Consider the following 17,728-nt stretch of genomic DNA (forward strand, 5'->3'; position numbering starts at 1 on the left):
GGTAATACTGTCTTCCTCTGCTCTTGGTTGACCTGTTTCTCTTTTAATAATATTCCAAATTGTTTTAATTTTATTATCAGAGTTGCTGATTTCAGACATGATACACATACTCCTGGATTTTTAATAACTTTTCTTAATATGACACAGTAGTTTTTATAATTTTTGATAGTTTCTGGGTCACTACTCTTTCTTGCTGTCAGATACATTTCCCTTTTCCGGTTACAAGATATTTTTATACCTTTAGTAAGCCATGGTTTGTTACAAGGTTTCTTACGAGTATATTAAACTATTTTCTTGGGGAAGCAGTTTTCAAATGCATTTACAAAAATGTCATGAAATAAATTATATTTTAAATTGGCATCAGGTTCACGGTGCACCTCATCCCAGTCTAACTGCTGTAGGCTTTCCCTGAAATTTGCAATTGTTAAATTGTTGACTGAACGTACTACTTTGGAGGACTGTTTAGTATTGCTGAATGGAGCTATGTCATATATTGTAACTAGCTGTGCACCATGATCAGAAAGACCATTCTCAACAGGCTGAGCATTTATCTGGTTAAACTTATCTTGGTCTATAAAGAAGTTATCTATCAGTGAGCCGCTATCCTTTACCACCCGAGTAGGAAAATCAATAACGGGTGTCAAATTGAAAGAACCGAGTAATACTTCAAGGTCATTTTTCCTATTACCCTCTTTCAGAGAATCTACATTGAAGTCCCCACAAATAATAATTTGCTTCCCCCTGTCTGACAGATAGCACAACAAAGAGTCCAAATTTTTCAGAAATAGATGTACATTTCCTGATGGGGACCTATATACAGTTACAATTATAAATGTGCCTTTATTTAATTTAAGCTTACAGGCACATGCTTCTATATGTTTCTCTACACAAAACTTTTTTGTTTCTATACTTTTTGCAAATGATAACTTTTGACATATATGGCAACTCCTCCTTTCTCCATATTTTCTCTCATTACATGTGCAGAGAGCTTATATCCACTTACATTTACCTTATCCATATCAGTAACAATGTGATGCTCAGACAGGCATAGTATATCTATTTCATTCTCAGCTTCTAAATCTTCTAAACAAACCAGAAGCTCATCTACTTTATTCTTTAAACTCCCAATATTTTGATGAAATATACTTACATTATTTTTAATTATACTTTTATGAGAATCCTTCCTTATTCTAACATTTGCAGTACTCTCCTGTCTGAGTTTCTCATTGTACTTAGGCCTAGTTCCTATACCAGTGGTGACATGGCGTTCAGAGAGGCAGATTATGTCAACTGGGTTGGGTGACTTTAATTCATCAATGCAATTATCTAGGACTGAGATACAGCTTGGTGGAGATAAAATTTCTGGTGATTGGTGAAAATTTATAATTGATAGCTGTGATTGGTGATCAAATGTGCTAGAATTGTGCTGTTTAATTTCTTTCCTAAACTGAAGATTTGTTTCAATCCTGACCTCTCGTAGAACTTGACATCTTTCTGTCTTACCTATCCTAAAAAAGGTGCTGCTCCAACACCTGTAACCACTGGTATTTTACCACTCATGGCAGTGCCTCCCCCCCTTAAATTTCATGCTATTACCCCAGCCAGTTTCCCCTTCCCTTTCCTGTTGAGATGTAGGCCGTGCCTGGTATAGTCCCACCTACTGAGATAATCAACAGAAACCACACCAATATGAGCCCCCGCACCCGACCCAAGCAGCTGTTCCAACTCCAAATTAACTCTCCAAACAGAAGAGTTCAAATGAGGCTGGTCATGGCGTATCAGGACAGATACAAATTCAACATTGGTGTGTCTCGATGCCGACGCAATCTTTACCAGGTCACACTCTATACTGTACCCAGGATCTCTGTCGATGCTGTTCCCTGGCCCTCCCACAATAACCACGGTGTCTTCCCTGGTAAATCCTTTACAGAGTGAACCTAAATCCTCTGTCACCTGATCCAGACTAGCACTTGGTTTGAAAAAATTTGTGACCTGGTATTCTGGTCCTAATTCCTTCTGCAGAAGTTGGCCTACACCTCTGGCATGAGAACTGCCTAACAACAAAACTTTCTTCCTTTTCGATGACTTTCCTACATTCTTTTTCAATTTCCTATTGAAAGTTTGTTGTGTCCTGTCTACACCTACCTCTGCTTGAGGCTCATCAGTTTCTAACTGAAGCAACAGGTCGAACTTATTTTTGACATTCACCACAAAACTGTCAGACTTAGTTCTAGGCCTGTTCCTTCTGCTACCTGTTGCCACTTCCCACCTCTCTTTGCCCTTCTCCCTCCTTAACCTGTCCAGATCTTCCCTAGCCTGATTTAGCTCAGCCTGAAGGGCAGCAATTTTCCCCTCCTGTTCCACTATCTTCCTATCTCTGCTGCAAATCCTACATAACCACTGATGTGCCTGATCCACTTTCCCAACACCCACGCCACTGCAGTCCCCCTAGTGAAAAAAACTACTACATCCATCACACCAAACCGCTGAACTAACAATTCTACGGCAAGTCAGGCACTTCTCACTCATGGCAAAAATAATACTTTAGCTAGAATAAATCAATTAAATTACCGAAAATCAAAAAAGACGTTACAAGAATTAAGCCTATTCACAAATGTACACTCCTGGAAATGGAAAAAAGAACACATTGACACCGGTGTGTCAGACCCACCATACTTGCTCCGGACACTGCGAGAGGGCTGTACAAGCAATGATCACACGCACGGCACAGCGGACACACGAGGAACCGCGGTGTTGGCCGTCAAATGGCGCTAGCTGCGCAGCATTTGTGCACCGCCGCCGTCAGTGTCAGCCAGTTTGCCGTGGCATACGGAGCTCCATTGCAGTCTTTAACACTGGTAGCATGCCGCGACAGCGTGGACGTGAACCGTATGTGCAGTTGACGGACTTTGAGCGAGGGCATATAGTGGGCATGCGGGAGGCCGGGTGGACGTACCGCCTAATTGCTCAACACGTGGGGCGTGAGGTCTCCACAGTACATCGATGTTGTCGCCAGTGGTCGGCGGAAGGTGCACGTGCCCGTCGACCTGGGACCGGACCGCAGCGACGCACGGATGCACGCCAAGACCGTAGGATCCTACGCAGTGCTGTAGGGGACCGCACTGCCACTTCCCAGCAAATTAGGGACACTGTTGCTCCTGGGGTATCGGCGAGGACCATTCGCAACCGTCTCCATGAAGCTGGGCTACGGTCCCGCACACCGTTAGGCCGTCTTCCGCTCACGCCCCAACATCGTGCAGCCCGCCTCCAGTGGTGTCGCGACAGGCGTGAATGGAGGGACGAATGGAGACGTGTCGTCTTCAGCGATGAGAGTCGCTTCTGCCTTGGTGCCAATGATGGTCGTATGCGTGTTTGGCGCCGTGCAGGTGAGCGCCACAATCAGGACTGCATACGACCGAGGCACACAGGGCCAACACCCGGCATCATGGTGTGGGGAGCGATCTCCTACGCTGGCCGTACACCACTGGTGATCGTCGAGGGGACACTGAATAGTGCACGGTACATCCAAACCGTCATCGAACCCATCGTTCTACCATTCCTAGGCCGGCAAGGGAACTTGCTGTTCCAACAGGACAATGCACGTCCGCATGTATCCCGTGCCACCCAACGTGCTCTAGAAGGTGTAAGTCAACTACCCTGGCCAGCAAGATCTCCGGATCTGTCCCCCATTGAGCATGTTTGGGACTGGATGAAGCGTCGTCTCACGCGGTCTGCACGTCCAGCACGAACGCTGGTCCAACTGAGGCGCCAGGTGGAAATGGCATGGCAAGCCGTTCCACAGGACTACATCCATCATCTCTACGATCGTCTCCATGGGAGAATAGCAGCCTGCATTGCTGCGAAAGGTGGATATACACTGTACTAGTGCCGACATTGTGCATGCTCTGTTGCCTGTGTCTATGTGCCTGTGGTTCTGTCAGTGTGATCATGTGATGTATCTGACCCCAGGAATGTGTCAATAAAGTTTCCCCTTCCTGGGACAATGAATTCACGGTGTTCTTATTTCAATTTCCAGGAGTGTATATAAGCAAGTTTCTGATTTAAAATTCCGCTGTTTTTCTGAGATCTGTATTAAAACAATGAAGGTATACGCTATTTATTATATATTTCACTCGATGGAATGAAAAAAAGGACAATTAAACGAGATACTTTAACTTTGATTCTCCAAAAACGTTACGAGAATTAGGCCTATAAACAAATGTATATAGGCAAGTTTCTGATATAAAGTTACGCTGTTTTTCTGAAATCTGTATTAAAACAATGAAGTTATACGCTATTTACGGTAGTTTACTTATTTGTTGCCGAGAAACTAGTTATATTACCGTGAAACAAGAAACAAACACGTTTACAAAATTTAAGCCTAAGCGCGACTTCGCAAAGTTACGATCTTTTCGTGTTTTCTGAAAAAATACGCAAAGAAAAGTCAAACCTTTAATGGCAAGACTAAACGATACACTAATGCACGTATTTAATTTGTTGTCGGCGTTAAACTAAATTATATTCCTGTCTAAATCACTTAACTTTCTGGTGTCACTTACTCGGCGGCCATCTTGGCCGCTGCATAATACTAACACGAATTCTTTACAGACGAATGGAAAAACTGGTAGAAGCCGACCTCAGGGAAGATCAGTTTGGATTCCGTAGAAATATTGGAACACGAGAGGCAATACTAACCTTACAACTTATCTTAGAAGAAAGATTAAGGAAAGGCAAACCTACGTTTCTAGCGTTTGTAGACTTAGAGAAAGCTTTTGACAATGTTGACTGGAATACTCTCTTTCAAATTCTAAATGTGCCAAGGGTAAAATACAGGGAGCGAAAGGCTATTTGCAATTTGTACAGAAACCAGATGCCAGTTATAAGAGTCGAGGGGCATGAAAGGGAAACAGTGGTTGAGAAGGGAGTGAGACAGGGTTGTAGCCTCTCCCCAATGTTATTCACTCTGTATATTGAGCAAGCAGTAAAGGAAACAAAAGAAAAATTCGGAGTAGGTATTAAAATCCATGGAGAAGAAATAAAAACTCTGAGGTTCGCCGATGACATTGTCTGTCAGAGACAGCAAAGGACTTGGAAGAGTTGTTGAACGGAATGGACAGTGTCTTGAAAGGAGGATATAAGATGAACATCAACAAAAGCAAAACGAGGATAGTGGAATGTAGTCGAATTAAGTCGGGTGATGCAGAGGGAATTAGATTAGCGAATGGGACACTTAAAATAGTAAAGGAGTTTTGCTGTTTGGGGAGCAAAATAACTGATGATGGTCGGAGTAGAGAGGATATAAAATGTAGACTGGCAATGCCAAGGAAAGCGTTTCTGAAGAAGAGAAATTTGTTAACATTGAGTATAGATTTAAGTGTCAGGAAGTCGTTTCTGAAAGTATTTGTATGGAGTGTAGCCATGTATGGAAGTGAAACATGGACGATAAATAGTTTGGACAAGAAGAGAATAGAAGCTTTCGAAATGTGGTGCTACAGAAGAATGCTGAAGATTAGATGGGTAGTTCAGATAACTAATGAGGAGGTATTGAATAGAATTGGGCAGAAGAGAAATTTGTGGCACAGCTTGACGAGAAGAAGGGACCGGTTGGTAGGACATGTTCTGAGGCATAAGGGATCACAAATTTAGCATTGGAGGGCAGCGTGGAGGGTAGAAATCGTAGAGGGAGACCAAGAGATTAATACACTAAGCAGATTCAGAAGGATGTAGGTTGCAGTACGTACTGGGAGATGAAGAAACTTGCACAGGATAGGGTAGCATGGAGAGCTGCATCAAACCAGTCTCAGGACTGAAGACTACAACAACAACAACATTTCTCATCATCGATGATTAGGCCCATATAAACGAGGTGAAAGAGTTCTATTTATGTCATTTTCACATCACCGATGATGAGGCCTCTAAAGACCCTACTCAGTACGGACACAGTCTAATATAAGACTGTGTTATGGAACTATACAGCTTCTGCTACTGGAGGCATTTTGCGCTTTCACGAAATGGCAAACTGACAAAATCCCACAATTCCAAGCTCAGCCACCCTGTAATTCTGATCATGGTACTTTGTGTGTACGACCCGCCTATTCTGTTATCACCAAGATTTGAGGAAGACGTCAGATGGCGCTTCGTTCTGTTGCGTTGACGCACAGCAGAGGCGTTCGTGGTTGACATATTGTGTGAATCGGACTTAAAATTAGCATATTTTTTTGATGTTCTCGTTTTGTTACTTTGCTACTTTTACTGATTTGTTATCATTGGTTATTTAGAGATCGCTGACAACTTGTCTATACTTTCATCGCTGATACAATCGAGTATTTCGGAGGATCATTGGTCGAGCTCAAATGGCGCCATATATGACTGACTGTTGTACATTGCATTTGTCTAGTGACTTGTATAACGATGAAGAGAACTCCACGCCGACGGAGTGCGTGTAGATCGTGTATTTCTGAAGGTTAAGTCGCATATTTATTATGCTGTAATAACTGTAATCACTGAAACGCCTTCCTGGCACCTCACTGTCGGCGAATACACAATACGTTGTAGTGCTATAGATTTAGACTGTCGGAGAGGGTATTTAATGTGTGAGCTGCAGTTTAACTTGTTCTTACACAATGAAAGTAGATGCCTGTGTCCCACCAATACTGTAGTGTTGATGAAACGATTCTATAATCAAAATAGATGTTTTTCACGAAATTTAACAATCCAGAAGTAACGATATGTTACATAGGTCTTCTGATCATTAATTTTTCTTAAAGATGCAAGTTTGCTTTACCTTGTGTTCCTTATAAACCACAAAAATTCAATTACAACATCGTGAATTAAAAATAAATAATGTCTCTATCGATTAATTTCAAGTATAGGTATGTGAAATGTTACAGGCCATAAGTTAGCCCTTTAGCAGTAGCTGTAGAGATAATGTGGAGAAAGGAGGATTTGCCAGAAACTTTTATTTCAATAATATTGATATTAATAAATTTGGCTCAGAGTATCACTCATAAGCTTTGCAACTGAAGTAGTATTTCGTAATAAATCCTTTATGGTAATAAGTATGTACAAAACACCTTTGGAAATTTTAGCCTCCTCTTACGAGTCCCACACACATGAGCAATATTCTAGTTCTAACCAACTGGTTAGGTAAGACTTGAACGAAAAAAATGGTTCAAATGGCTGAGCACTATGGGACTTAACTTCTGAGGTCATCAGTTCCCTAGAACGTAGAACTACTTAAACATAACTAACCTAAGGACATCACACACATCTATGCCCGAGGCAGGATTTGAACCTGCGACCGTAGCGAGACTTGAACGATTTCTCAGCATTTCCAGTGACACAATAACATTCCAATTTACTTCAGAGAATGCTGTGATTCACACAATTAAACGTTTGTGACATGCCACAGAAAATGCCACTAGCCTCTAATTTGTTTTGTAGTGAATTAAGTACATTGTCACTGTATGTTTAAAGAGCCTTCTCCATATCGGAACCCTCTTAAGAAACCCAAAGTGTGTCTTGGACAATATATTATTTGCTGTCAGATTCTTGAGAAAACACTTGAACACAACCTTTTCAAAAACTTTTGAAAAAGCTGCCAAAGTGAAATTGGTCAATAGTTTGATGGTTTCTCTTTATCCCCCTTCTTGTAAACAAACTTAACTTTAGCATATTTCAGACAGGCTGGAAATGTTCCACTGATAAGAGATTGATTACCCAAATAACTTAAGATACAACTTGGCTAACATGAACTTTCTTTGACTGACTTCATTGTTATGTTATCATAACCACTAGAATACTTTGGCTGCAAAGATTTTATGACAGATGATACTTTGGGAGAAGTGAGTGTCATGGTGTTGAGAAACAGCTAATATCATTAAAATTGAACAACACTCCAGCCTTGATGGAAGCCATGTCAGAATAGAAGAATAGTTGACCACACACTGGACAGGTATGAACACAGTAGAACAGTTCATAATGGGAGGGAACCTCCATGGTATACAGTCACTATAAAGAAATAGAGATTACTACATTATAGGTATGAAACAAAGCATAGGGCTATAGATAGGGAGATGCTGCATGAAACACATTTGGCTGTCAAGAGAGCAATGTGTGATGGCTTCAGTGACTACCGTAGCAGAATATTGTCTAATAACATTTCACAAAATTCAAAGAAATTCTGGTTGTTTGTAAAGGCTGTTAGTGGCACCAAAGTTAAAAGAAATTCTGGCTGTATGTAAAGGCTGTTTGTGGCACCAAAGTTAATGTCGAATCCCTAGTGAATGAGACAGGGACTGAAATTGAGGGAAACAGAGCAAAAGATGAAATTCTTAAGTCCATTTTCAAATGTTCATTTACAAAGGGAAACCCAGGGGAATTGCTCCAATTTAATCCTTGTACTACTGAAAAGATGAATGAAACAAATATTAGTGTCAGTGGTGCTGAGAAACAGCTGAGATCGTTAAAACGGAAATACTGAATTTGAGGTTGAGTAACCCCTCGTCTAACAAGGGAACCTCCCCATCGCACCCCCCTCAGATTTAATTCTAAGTTGGCACAGTGGATAGGCCTTGAAAAACTGAACACAGATCAGTCGAGTAAACAGGAAGAAGTTGTGTGGAACTATGAAAAAATAATCAAAATATACAAACTGAGTAGTCCATGCGCAAGATAGGCAACATCAAGGATAATGTAAGCATAGGTGCGCCGTGGTCTTGTGGTTAGCGTAAGCAGCTGCGGAACGAGAGGTCCTTGGTTCAAGTCTTCCCTCGAGTGATAAGTTTACTTTCTTTGTTTTCGTAAAGTTATGATCTGTCCGTTTGTTCATTGATGTCTCTGTTCACTGTAATCAGTATAGTGTCTGTGTTTTGCGACTGCACCGCAAAACCATGCGATTAGTCGACAAAAGGACGTGCCTCTTCAATGGAGACCGAAAACATTTGATCGCAAGGTCGTTGGTCAACTGATTCCTCCACAGGAAAACACATCTGATATATTCTATACGACACTGGTCACGGCATGTGCGTCACATGACAGGAATATGTTGTGGACCCACCTAACTTGTACACTTGGCGAATGGGTAAAAAGATTCTTCTACCTTTCCCCATTTTGGTTTTCTTATGGATGTGATAATCTCTCCCAAAAAGTGATGAAAACATAAGAGTTTGTGACATAAACTGAAAACAAAAAGTTAAAATTTCCACTCGAGGGAAGACTTGAACCAAGGACCTCTCATACCGCATCTGCTCACGCTAACCACAGGACCACGGCGCTCCTGAGCTCACCCTCTCCTTGATTTTGCTTATGTTGCGCATGGACTACTAAGTTTGTATATTTTGCTTATTTTTTCATAGTTCCACACAACTTCTTCCTGTTTTCTCGATTGATCTGTGTTCAGTTTTTCAAGGTCTATCCACTGTGCCAACTTAGAATTAAATCTGAGGGGGGTACGATGGGGAGGGTCCCTTGTAAGTATAATCTGTTGCAGATCCCTTGAATAAAACCCTGCCCACTTCTTGGAAAAAGGCACAAGTCACACCTGCCTACAAGAAGGGTACTAAAAGTGATCCACAAAACTACCTTCCAATATTCTTGACACTGATTTGTTGTAGAATCTTAGGACATATTCGGATCTCAAACATAATGAAGTATCTTGAACAAAATGACCTCCTCGATGCCATCATGCATGGATTCCAAAAACATCAGCCATGTGTAACCCAACTTACACTTTTCTCACGACATACTGAAAACTTTGGTTCAAGGTAGTCAGGTAGATGCAGTATTTCTTGATTTCCAAAAAGCATTTGACTCTGTACCACACCTACACTTTTAGTCAGAAGTATGATCATATAGGGTATCAAGTGAAATTTGTAACTGGACTGAGGACTTTTCGTAAGGAGGATGCAATAAGTTACCTTGGATGGAGAGTCATTGTCAGATGTAGAATTAAATTCGTGTGCTGCCCTAAGGAAGAGTGTTGGGATCTTTGCTGTTCAAGGTGTATTTAATGGCACTGCAAACAATATTAATAGTAACCTCAGACTTTTTACAGATGAAGCAGTTATCTATAATGAAGTAGTATCCGAGAGAAGCTGCATAAATATTCAGTCAGCTCTTGATAAGATTTCAACATAGTGCAGGGATTGGCAACTTGCTCTAAATGTTCAGAAATGTAAAATTTTGCACTTCACAAAATGAAAAAAAAATAAAATAAAAAAATGTAGTATCTTATGACCATAAATCCAATAAGTCACTGCTGGAATTGGCCAAATCATAGAAGTACCTGGGTTTAACACTTTGTAGGGGTATGAAATGGTATGATTACATAGGTCTGATCATGAGTAAAGCAGGCAGTAGTCTTCAGTTTATTACTAGAATACTGGGGAAGTGCAATCAGCCAACAAAAGAGTGCTTACAAATCACTCGCGTGACTGATTTGACAGGGAACTAAGGATATCATTGCAAAGTACCTGTGGAGTAAGCAGTCAGTCTTTATCTGATTGGGAATTAACTACAAGTTGTGTTCCTCAAGATTTCATCTCATGTCCATTGCTTTTTGTTGTGTACGTTAATGACCTCTTGTATGTTTCATTGTCAAATGCTTAGGGTTTTTTTTTAATAGCATATGATATAAACATTGCAGTAAATACCAAGTAAAATAAAGATTTAGAAATTTCCACTGATATTAATAAAGGGTTTAAAGCTAATTCACTGTTATTGTAAAAAGCCACTATATGCAGTTCAGAACTTTTAAGAGATTTCATTCTAGCATGTGTATAGCATATGATGATATGCAGTTAGAAGAGGTTGACAGTGTTAAATTTCTGAAGTAACGACTCGCTGATAAAATCAGGTGGGAGGGACATACCACAGAACTGCTGAAGTGCCTGAACAAGTCTGCATTTGTAATGCGAAAGATGTCACACATAGGAAATAAATATTCAAAATAACTTCATACTTTTCTTACTTTCTTTCTATTATGTCATATGGAATAATATTCTGGGGTAACTCATCAAACTGAGAAAAAGTTTTTAAAGTGCAAAAGCGTGTAATAAGACTCATTTGTGGTGTAAATTCGAGAACATCATGTAGAAATATTTTCAAGGACTGGATGTTCTGCTTCTCAGTATATTTATTCCTTAATGAAATTTGTTGCAAATAATATCTCTATTTCCAATCAGTAGCTCAGTACATAGTTTCAATACTAGGAATAAGCACAATTTACATAAAGATCTAAAAATATCTTACATTGGTCCAAAAAGGGGTCCAATATTCAGAAACAAGCCTTTTCAAGAAATGTACAGCAACCATTAAAAACTTGGTTTCAGGTAAAGGATGGTTTAAACAGAGTTCGAAAGACTTTTTGGTAGGCAGCTCCTCCTACCCTATAGATGAATATCTTAACAGCGACTGTCAGACCAGCTTAAATAAAAATATCTGTTACATTTCAGTTTTGACATTTGGTCACCACGTCAAAATTAGGTATTTTGTGTATGATAATTTATTAAAAGTGCATAACTATGTTCCATACCGACAGTCTATTCGTTATGTAAATAATAGCAGTTCCAGTTCACTGTAATGTATTCATATATTTTGACCATCTCCTGACAGATGTTGGGGAATTGAGTATTATATTAAAATGTTCTATGTTTTTTATGTTATACTTTCTGACATGTTCCACACTCATGAGAATGATCAAATTTTTAGGTCTGTGGAAGGAAAACTGAATATAACCTAATGTAATCTAAATCTGCTCGAGCCACTTTCACCATTTAGACGATGTTGTGTATTAGTAGATGAACAGAAAGAATATGCAACATTGCTATTCTGACAACACTTTATGCTCAGTGGGTTGTGAATTGAAGGGGAAAGAAACTGATACTGTGCTATTCTTGAGCCTCATAAATGCCACAATGTGATACTAGGAAATCTTGACTGGAGTGCTAGTAATGAAAGGTATGAAGTAGCCCACCGTGCAGCTTTTCATGTGGCTATCAACTGCTCAACACCTCAACTTTATGGTAGCTGTTTATCTTTACTCTTTCCATTAATTAAATTCAGACATAGTACTGTAAACCAGATTAAATTTATTTCTTCCACAACTCTTGGTCAGTTTCAGCCATGTAAGTGCTCCATGTCACTTAGCTTAGGGTTAATCAATATGAAAATTTTCATAACATTTGTATTTTTAATCATTGAAAGACTTAGTCTACATATAGGCCTACTTATCACCTTCAGCTGCTTTGTCAAGTTGATTTGTTCCAACTCCTTAATTTGAGTCATTTATAGAAATTATTCAACCTTTCTGTTTACTCAACATACCAGTATCAGCTTCATTTATTTCATTTCATTATTTGGTCCATTTTGATTCATTGCATACTTAAGTAGTATATTGAGTATAGCACTGTCAAATTTGAGAAAGAAGGAGACAGAGAGAGAAGGAGAACAAGAAAGAAATCAGGTTTCAAAAAGCAGACATAAAGTGCGAACAACAAAAACAGTGCAGTTTAAATTTAGTCATTATTACATAGTCCATTAGTTTATTATTCTGTCAGTTTATTCTAATGTTACATGTATTTCAGAGGAGTACAAACACAGATTGTTTATCTTTTTTTAGATCCACAAAGGGATATTTATTTAAAGAGAAAATATTATATGTTCTTCCTTAGTGCTGTTAGGCTACCTGATGATGTCTATTCATATAGAAACACCTGCTCAGACATAGAAACATGTGCTCAGGCATGTTAAAGAATGTGTACATATGTCCTTTTGCTTTGTAATCAGAGCAGCATTTGATCTCACTCAGAAATTTGTTGCCATAAATATATGATAAACTTTTTATTTTATTCTTTTTATCTGCAAAAGGTAGATGTTGGAATTTGTATATTAAGTTGATGCTAATTTTGTATTGGCTGTGAATGTCATATGGAGTAATCTACACTGCACTGCCCATGTTTAACTTACTTGTGTCATTTTTCTTTTCTTCATTTTATCCAATTGAGTAAAATATTTTTTAAATGTTGAATCTGAGAATAATTAATCGTGAGTTCACATGTGCAAGTTCTTCAAATATCATACATTTTTCTGTGACGTTATGAAGCATAATCTTAGCTAATTTATCAATTAAGTCATTTTTTGCAGGTACACTTTCTGACATATCATTTGCGTCTACAAAGTCTACGCCATTATCCACAAATGAAAGTCTGTTTAAAAAGCCAGAACTATCCAGCACGCAGGTTACCGCAGCTCTAGGTATGTAAGCCCCCTGTTATGAATATTTTATTATAACACATCATATGTAAAGACTGTTATCAATGAGTGAATATGAATTTATTGTGTGTAAATATTCTGCATTTACTTCCAGGTGGGATGCAAATACAGCATCTAAATCGTGATAAAAAATTTATGTTAGTTGATGCTGATGACACTATAGTCTATAGCTATAAAGAAGCATGTTTTGCTGAGAAGACACAGAGGAAAGAAAAAGTAACAGCGCAAGCAATAACTGGAATTAACGGTAGTTGCATATTTTCTTTGTAGTTGGAGTAAATGAAAAAAATACTGCCAAAGATCTTGTCAGACATGAGGCATTATCTTAGACCATTAATGGTGCACAGCACTTCATTACTGTAATTCTTCATTATAATGAATGAAATAATTACTTTTCATTGTAATGTTTTGATCAGGAAAGGAAGTAAAAGAAGAGTACAGCAGATCTGAATAGGGAGTTGAATAAAGCTGCACATACGTTCAGTCAGATACTGATAAGGTTTCGTAAGTGGTGTAAATATTGTTAATTGCTTTGAATGTTCAGAAGCGTAAAATCGTGTGTTTCGCAAGACAGTAAAACATACTATTCTATGAATAAAATGTCAGTGAGTCATAGCTGAAATCAGTCAACCAATAAAGGGGATCTGAAATGGAATGGTCACATGGTCTCAGACACTAATTGGATTTTGGTTTGTTGGTAGGATACTAGGAAAATGTCAGTCTTTAAAACATTCATGTGACCCATCCTACAGTAATGCTCAAGTGTGTGGGACTCTCACCAAAGAGGACTAACAGGGGATACAGAATAAGAAGGGCAGTTCAAATGTTCACAGGTATTTTGAACCATGGAGGAACATCACAGAGATACTGAAAAACTAAACTGGCAGACGCCTGAAGCCTCACAGAGAGTGCAAAGACAAGATTAATTGCATTATGCACCAATGCAGACACACTGAATGGTACAAGATGAATCCCTAACATGTGATACAGGCGCAATGAGAAGTACCATTCACCATGCACTTCAGTTTACATCGTGTAGGTCTATATGTAAAAAAGCAATGCTAAAATTTATTCTTAGTAACTAGGCTGATGTTCAGTCCAAAATGAAAGTGGAACTAAAGACAGTTTAGAACCATCATTGTATGTTGCCTTGTTTTTATTGAAATATATATGATTCCATTCCAAGATTATTAAAATATCTCAGAAAGAGAACTAGTTGTACTAACATATTAATGAAAGTGCGGCCTAAGCAGATTGTTTTTTATCAGATTTGTTTCTTATATTTGTGTCTCTATTACCTGCTATTTTTGCCACATAAGAATTTCTCAGGTTTTAGGGAATATATATAAGACCACTAATAATAATGATTGAAGTAAAAAGTAGAATTTTAGACATGTTAAAGGCAAAGAATCATAAATAAAATAGTTAGTGAGAAACATTCTGAGAAACTTTGAGAACACTCCGTTGAAAATGTAGTTATCAGCATGCAAGACAGTCAGATAAGAATTGGGGGGGGGGGGGGGGATACTTTACCCAGATATCAAAGAAAAGTTAGATTTGGAAGGAAGTGATGTGATATGCATTTGAAAAGTGAAGTTTTTGATTTTGTCCCCATCTCATCGCGCTCACATTTCATCAGTGACCTGCCTTAACATGAAATATAATGTCATTCCAGCATATTACATGTTAAAGTGTACTGTACACCTGTATCTGTTTAACAAATTGACTACCATGTGGGTGCTGGCAGCCACAGGAGAACATCATGCCTAACACCATGTGACTGGCATGGCCTGTTGCTGAAATGTCTACCGTTAAGCTTGTGGCAGTCGACATGTTAAGGATACAAGGTACTCATAAATGGTGGAAAAATCGAAATTTTTTTATGACTTTATTAAATTCTATAGTCTTTCCAAATTACATTGATATACAGGGTGAAGTGAAATTCGCGTATTCGGGCTTCACAGCGATAAAAGAATGTCTGTCACAAAATTTTATCCGGCGGGTACATCCGGCAGAAAAAGGACGTTAAAAAGAGTAGCAATCTAGCAACACTGTAACCGTATGTATGGTAACTACCTGTGTCAGAACATACTAGCTCTGCTGTACAGTTGGGGCAGTGGATAGTGTTTTGAGTTAGCATGCAGGAGGTCAAGGGTTCGATCCGGGGTTGGGGTGCACTTTTTTTTTTCTAGTTTCATTCTGAGATTTCATACTGTAATACACACCATTTCTTAGGTCACATGTATCCTAAATTTACAACATTTTGTAACACTTACCATAACAAATACTTGGTTAGACAAATAAGAAATAGACAGTTGAAACAAATGAACTGTCATAGGACAATTAGCGGCGTCAGGATGAATCATGCAGAACAATATCTGTCAGAGGGGTAATGCGCGTTAGGTGGAACAGCGCTCAGGACTGACGGCTTGTTTATGCTGTAAGCACTGTCCACCAGACAGGAACTAGTAGCGAGCGACATAACGCGCTCATGACAGAGTTCAATGTACATGCATACACATATCGAATTTTCTCATCGTAAACCTCTAAACCAGTGTGGCAGGCATATGGTGTACACAAACGATGAATATGTGGATGTGCTTCTGGTCCTTGGTGTGTCTGATAACCGGGCTGGTGTTGCCGCTCGTGAATATGCTGCTAGATATCCTTGTCAATGCAATCCAGATAAAAATGTGTTTTGTCGTCTAGATCTGCACCTTTGGGAGTCAGGTTTTCTTCTTCCACAGTCGCTTGACAGAGGTCGTCCATGGACTCGCCGTACTCCAGCTACTGAGTAAGGTATTCTGGAGGTCATACACCAAGAACCTCAGCGAAGTTCACGTAGCGTAGCAAGGCAACTGCATGTCTCCTGCCCATCACCATCAGCGGATGCAATTCTGTGAATGGATCCGACAACAACAGGAAGCCAACAATGACTTCATGAACACCATAATATGGTCAGATGAAGCAGCATTCTCTCGCGAGGGTGTCTTCAATATGCACAATGCCCACCATTGGTGTGAGGTTAACCCACATGTCACCCACGACCGTGGGTATCAAGTTTTCTTTGGTTTCAATATCTGGGAAAATTGGGCGACAGGTGTTTGCGCCCCTACATGTTGCCTGACTGCATGAAGGGATCATGCATTCTTCTCAAACTATCTGCTTGATGCCCTGGAACGTGTTCCACTACATGTTCAGCAGAAGATATGGTTCCAGCATGATGGTGCACCTCCATATTCTGGAATTAATGTGTGACAGTATTTGGGCAGAACATTTTCAGGTGAATGGCTCAGACATGCGGGTTCAGTTGTATGGCCACCCTGTTCACATGACCTACATCCCTAGGATTTTTTTCCTGTGGAGACACCTGAAGGAGCATGTGTACTCTGTTCTGCTGACGAACGTGGAAGAATTGGTAGCATATGTGCATTCTGCTCCCATTACTGTGGACATAGTTTTGCTGTGAAGGGTCCAGAGCTGTATGATCTGACGGGTTGCGCAATGTTTGGACCAGCAGAGATGTCGCTTTGAGCATTTGTTGTTCTGAGGACAACATATTCTGTTGTGAAGGTCGTGCAGTTATTAATATGGACATTAATGTTGTCACTGGTTGCTAACATGCGACATCTGAGTGCTCACATTACATGTAGTATAAATGACTAGTAGATGATGTGTTATTGTACTGTGCTAACATCTTTAGCATTTTTTAAATTGATATTGTTTTTGTAGTTATACTGTCCTATGACAAGTCATTTGCCTATCCATGTATTCATTGTTACAAAATGCTGTAAATTTAGGATGCAGGCGACCTAAGAAACTGTATATTACAGTATGAAATGTCAGAATGAAATAAGCAAATAAATAAAAAAAAAAAAGTGCCCCACCCCTCATCGAACCCTCGACCTCCTGCATGCTAACCCAGAACTCTGTCCCTTGCACCAACTGTACAGCATAGTTAGCATATGCTAACAGAGGTAGTTACCATACATGTAGTTCCTGTGTTGCCAGATCGCTACTCTTTAACATCCTTTTTATGCTGGATGTACTTGCCGGATGAAATTTTGTGATACATTTTTTTTATCGATGGCACGTGAGGAGTCGTGCTGTGGAGCCCGAGTGTGGGAATTCCGCTTCATCCTGTATACATTATAGGGTTTCAGATGAAAAATGACCTATATATACCAAATTTTAAAGTTACGGTCATGTATGCCATCATGCCCCCTTTATTTCTGTTACAGTATTATTTTGAAAAGAACTCTGAACTTTCTGTTTCCAGTGATTATACGTATGATACATTGTATATGTTGGTAACAATGCAGGTGTCTAGTGTCTGTAAATGATTATCGTTACTAATATTTACTTTTGTTTCGCTGAAGCAGTTTGTTCACATGTTACTGAATGTTTATTACCAAAGTGCTACATATATTTATGGAAGTACATATCCTTTAGTGTG

At 39.3% G+C, this 17,728-nt stretch overlaps 1 protein-coding gene across 1 annotated transcript in view; it reads left to right on the forward strand.

Annotated features, from left to right (window-relative positions):
• The first annotated feature begins 6,337 nt into the window (after positions 1-6,337).
• LOC124594150 (nuclear migration and anchoring protein unc-84-like) overlaps positions 6,338-17,728 on the forward strand; it is a 176,258-nt gene continuing 164,867 nt past the window's right edge. Inside the window, exons 1-3 of the mRNA XM_047132506.1 lie at positions 6,338-6,463; positions 13,144-13,254; positions 13,367-13,519. Of these exons, the coding sequence (XP_046988462.1) occupies positions 6,412-6,463; positions 13,144-13,254; positions 13,367-13,519 (316 nt within the window). The 5' untranslated portion in view covers positions 6,338-6,411. The remainder of the gene's footprint in view (positions 6,464-13,143; positions 13,255-13,366; positions 13,520-17,728) is intronic.

This window comes from Schistocerca americana, chromosome 2 (genome assembly GCF_021461395.2).
Source record: "Schistocerca americana isolate TAMUIC-IGC-003095 chromosome 2, iqSchAmer2.1, whole genome shotgun sequence".
In the NCBI taxonomy this organism is placed as follows: domain Eukaryota; kingdom Metazoa; phylum Arthropoda; class Insecta; order Orthoptera; family Acrididae; genus Schistocerca; species Schistocerca americana.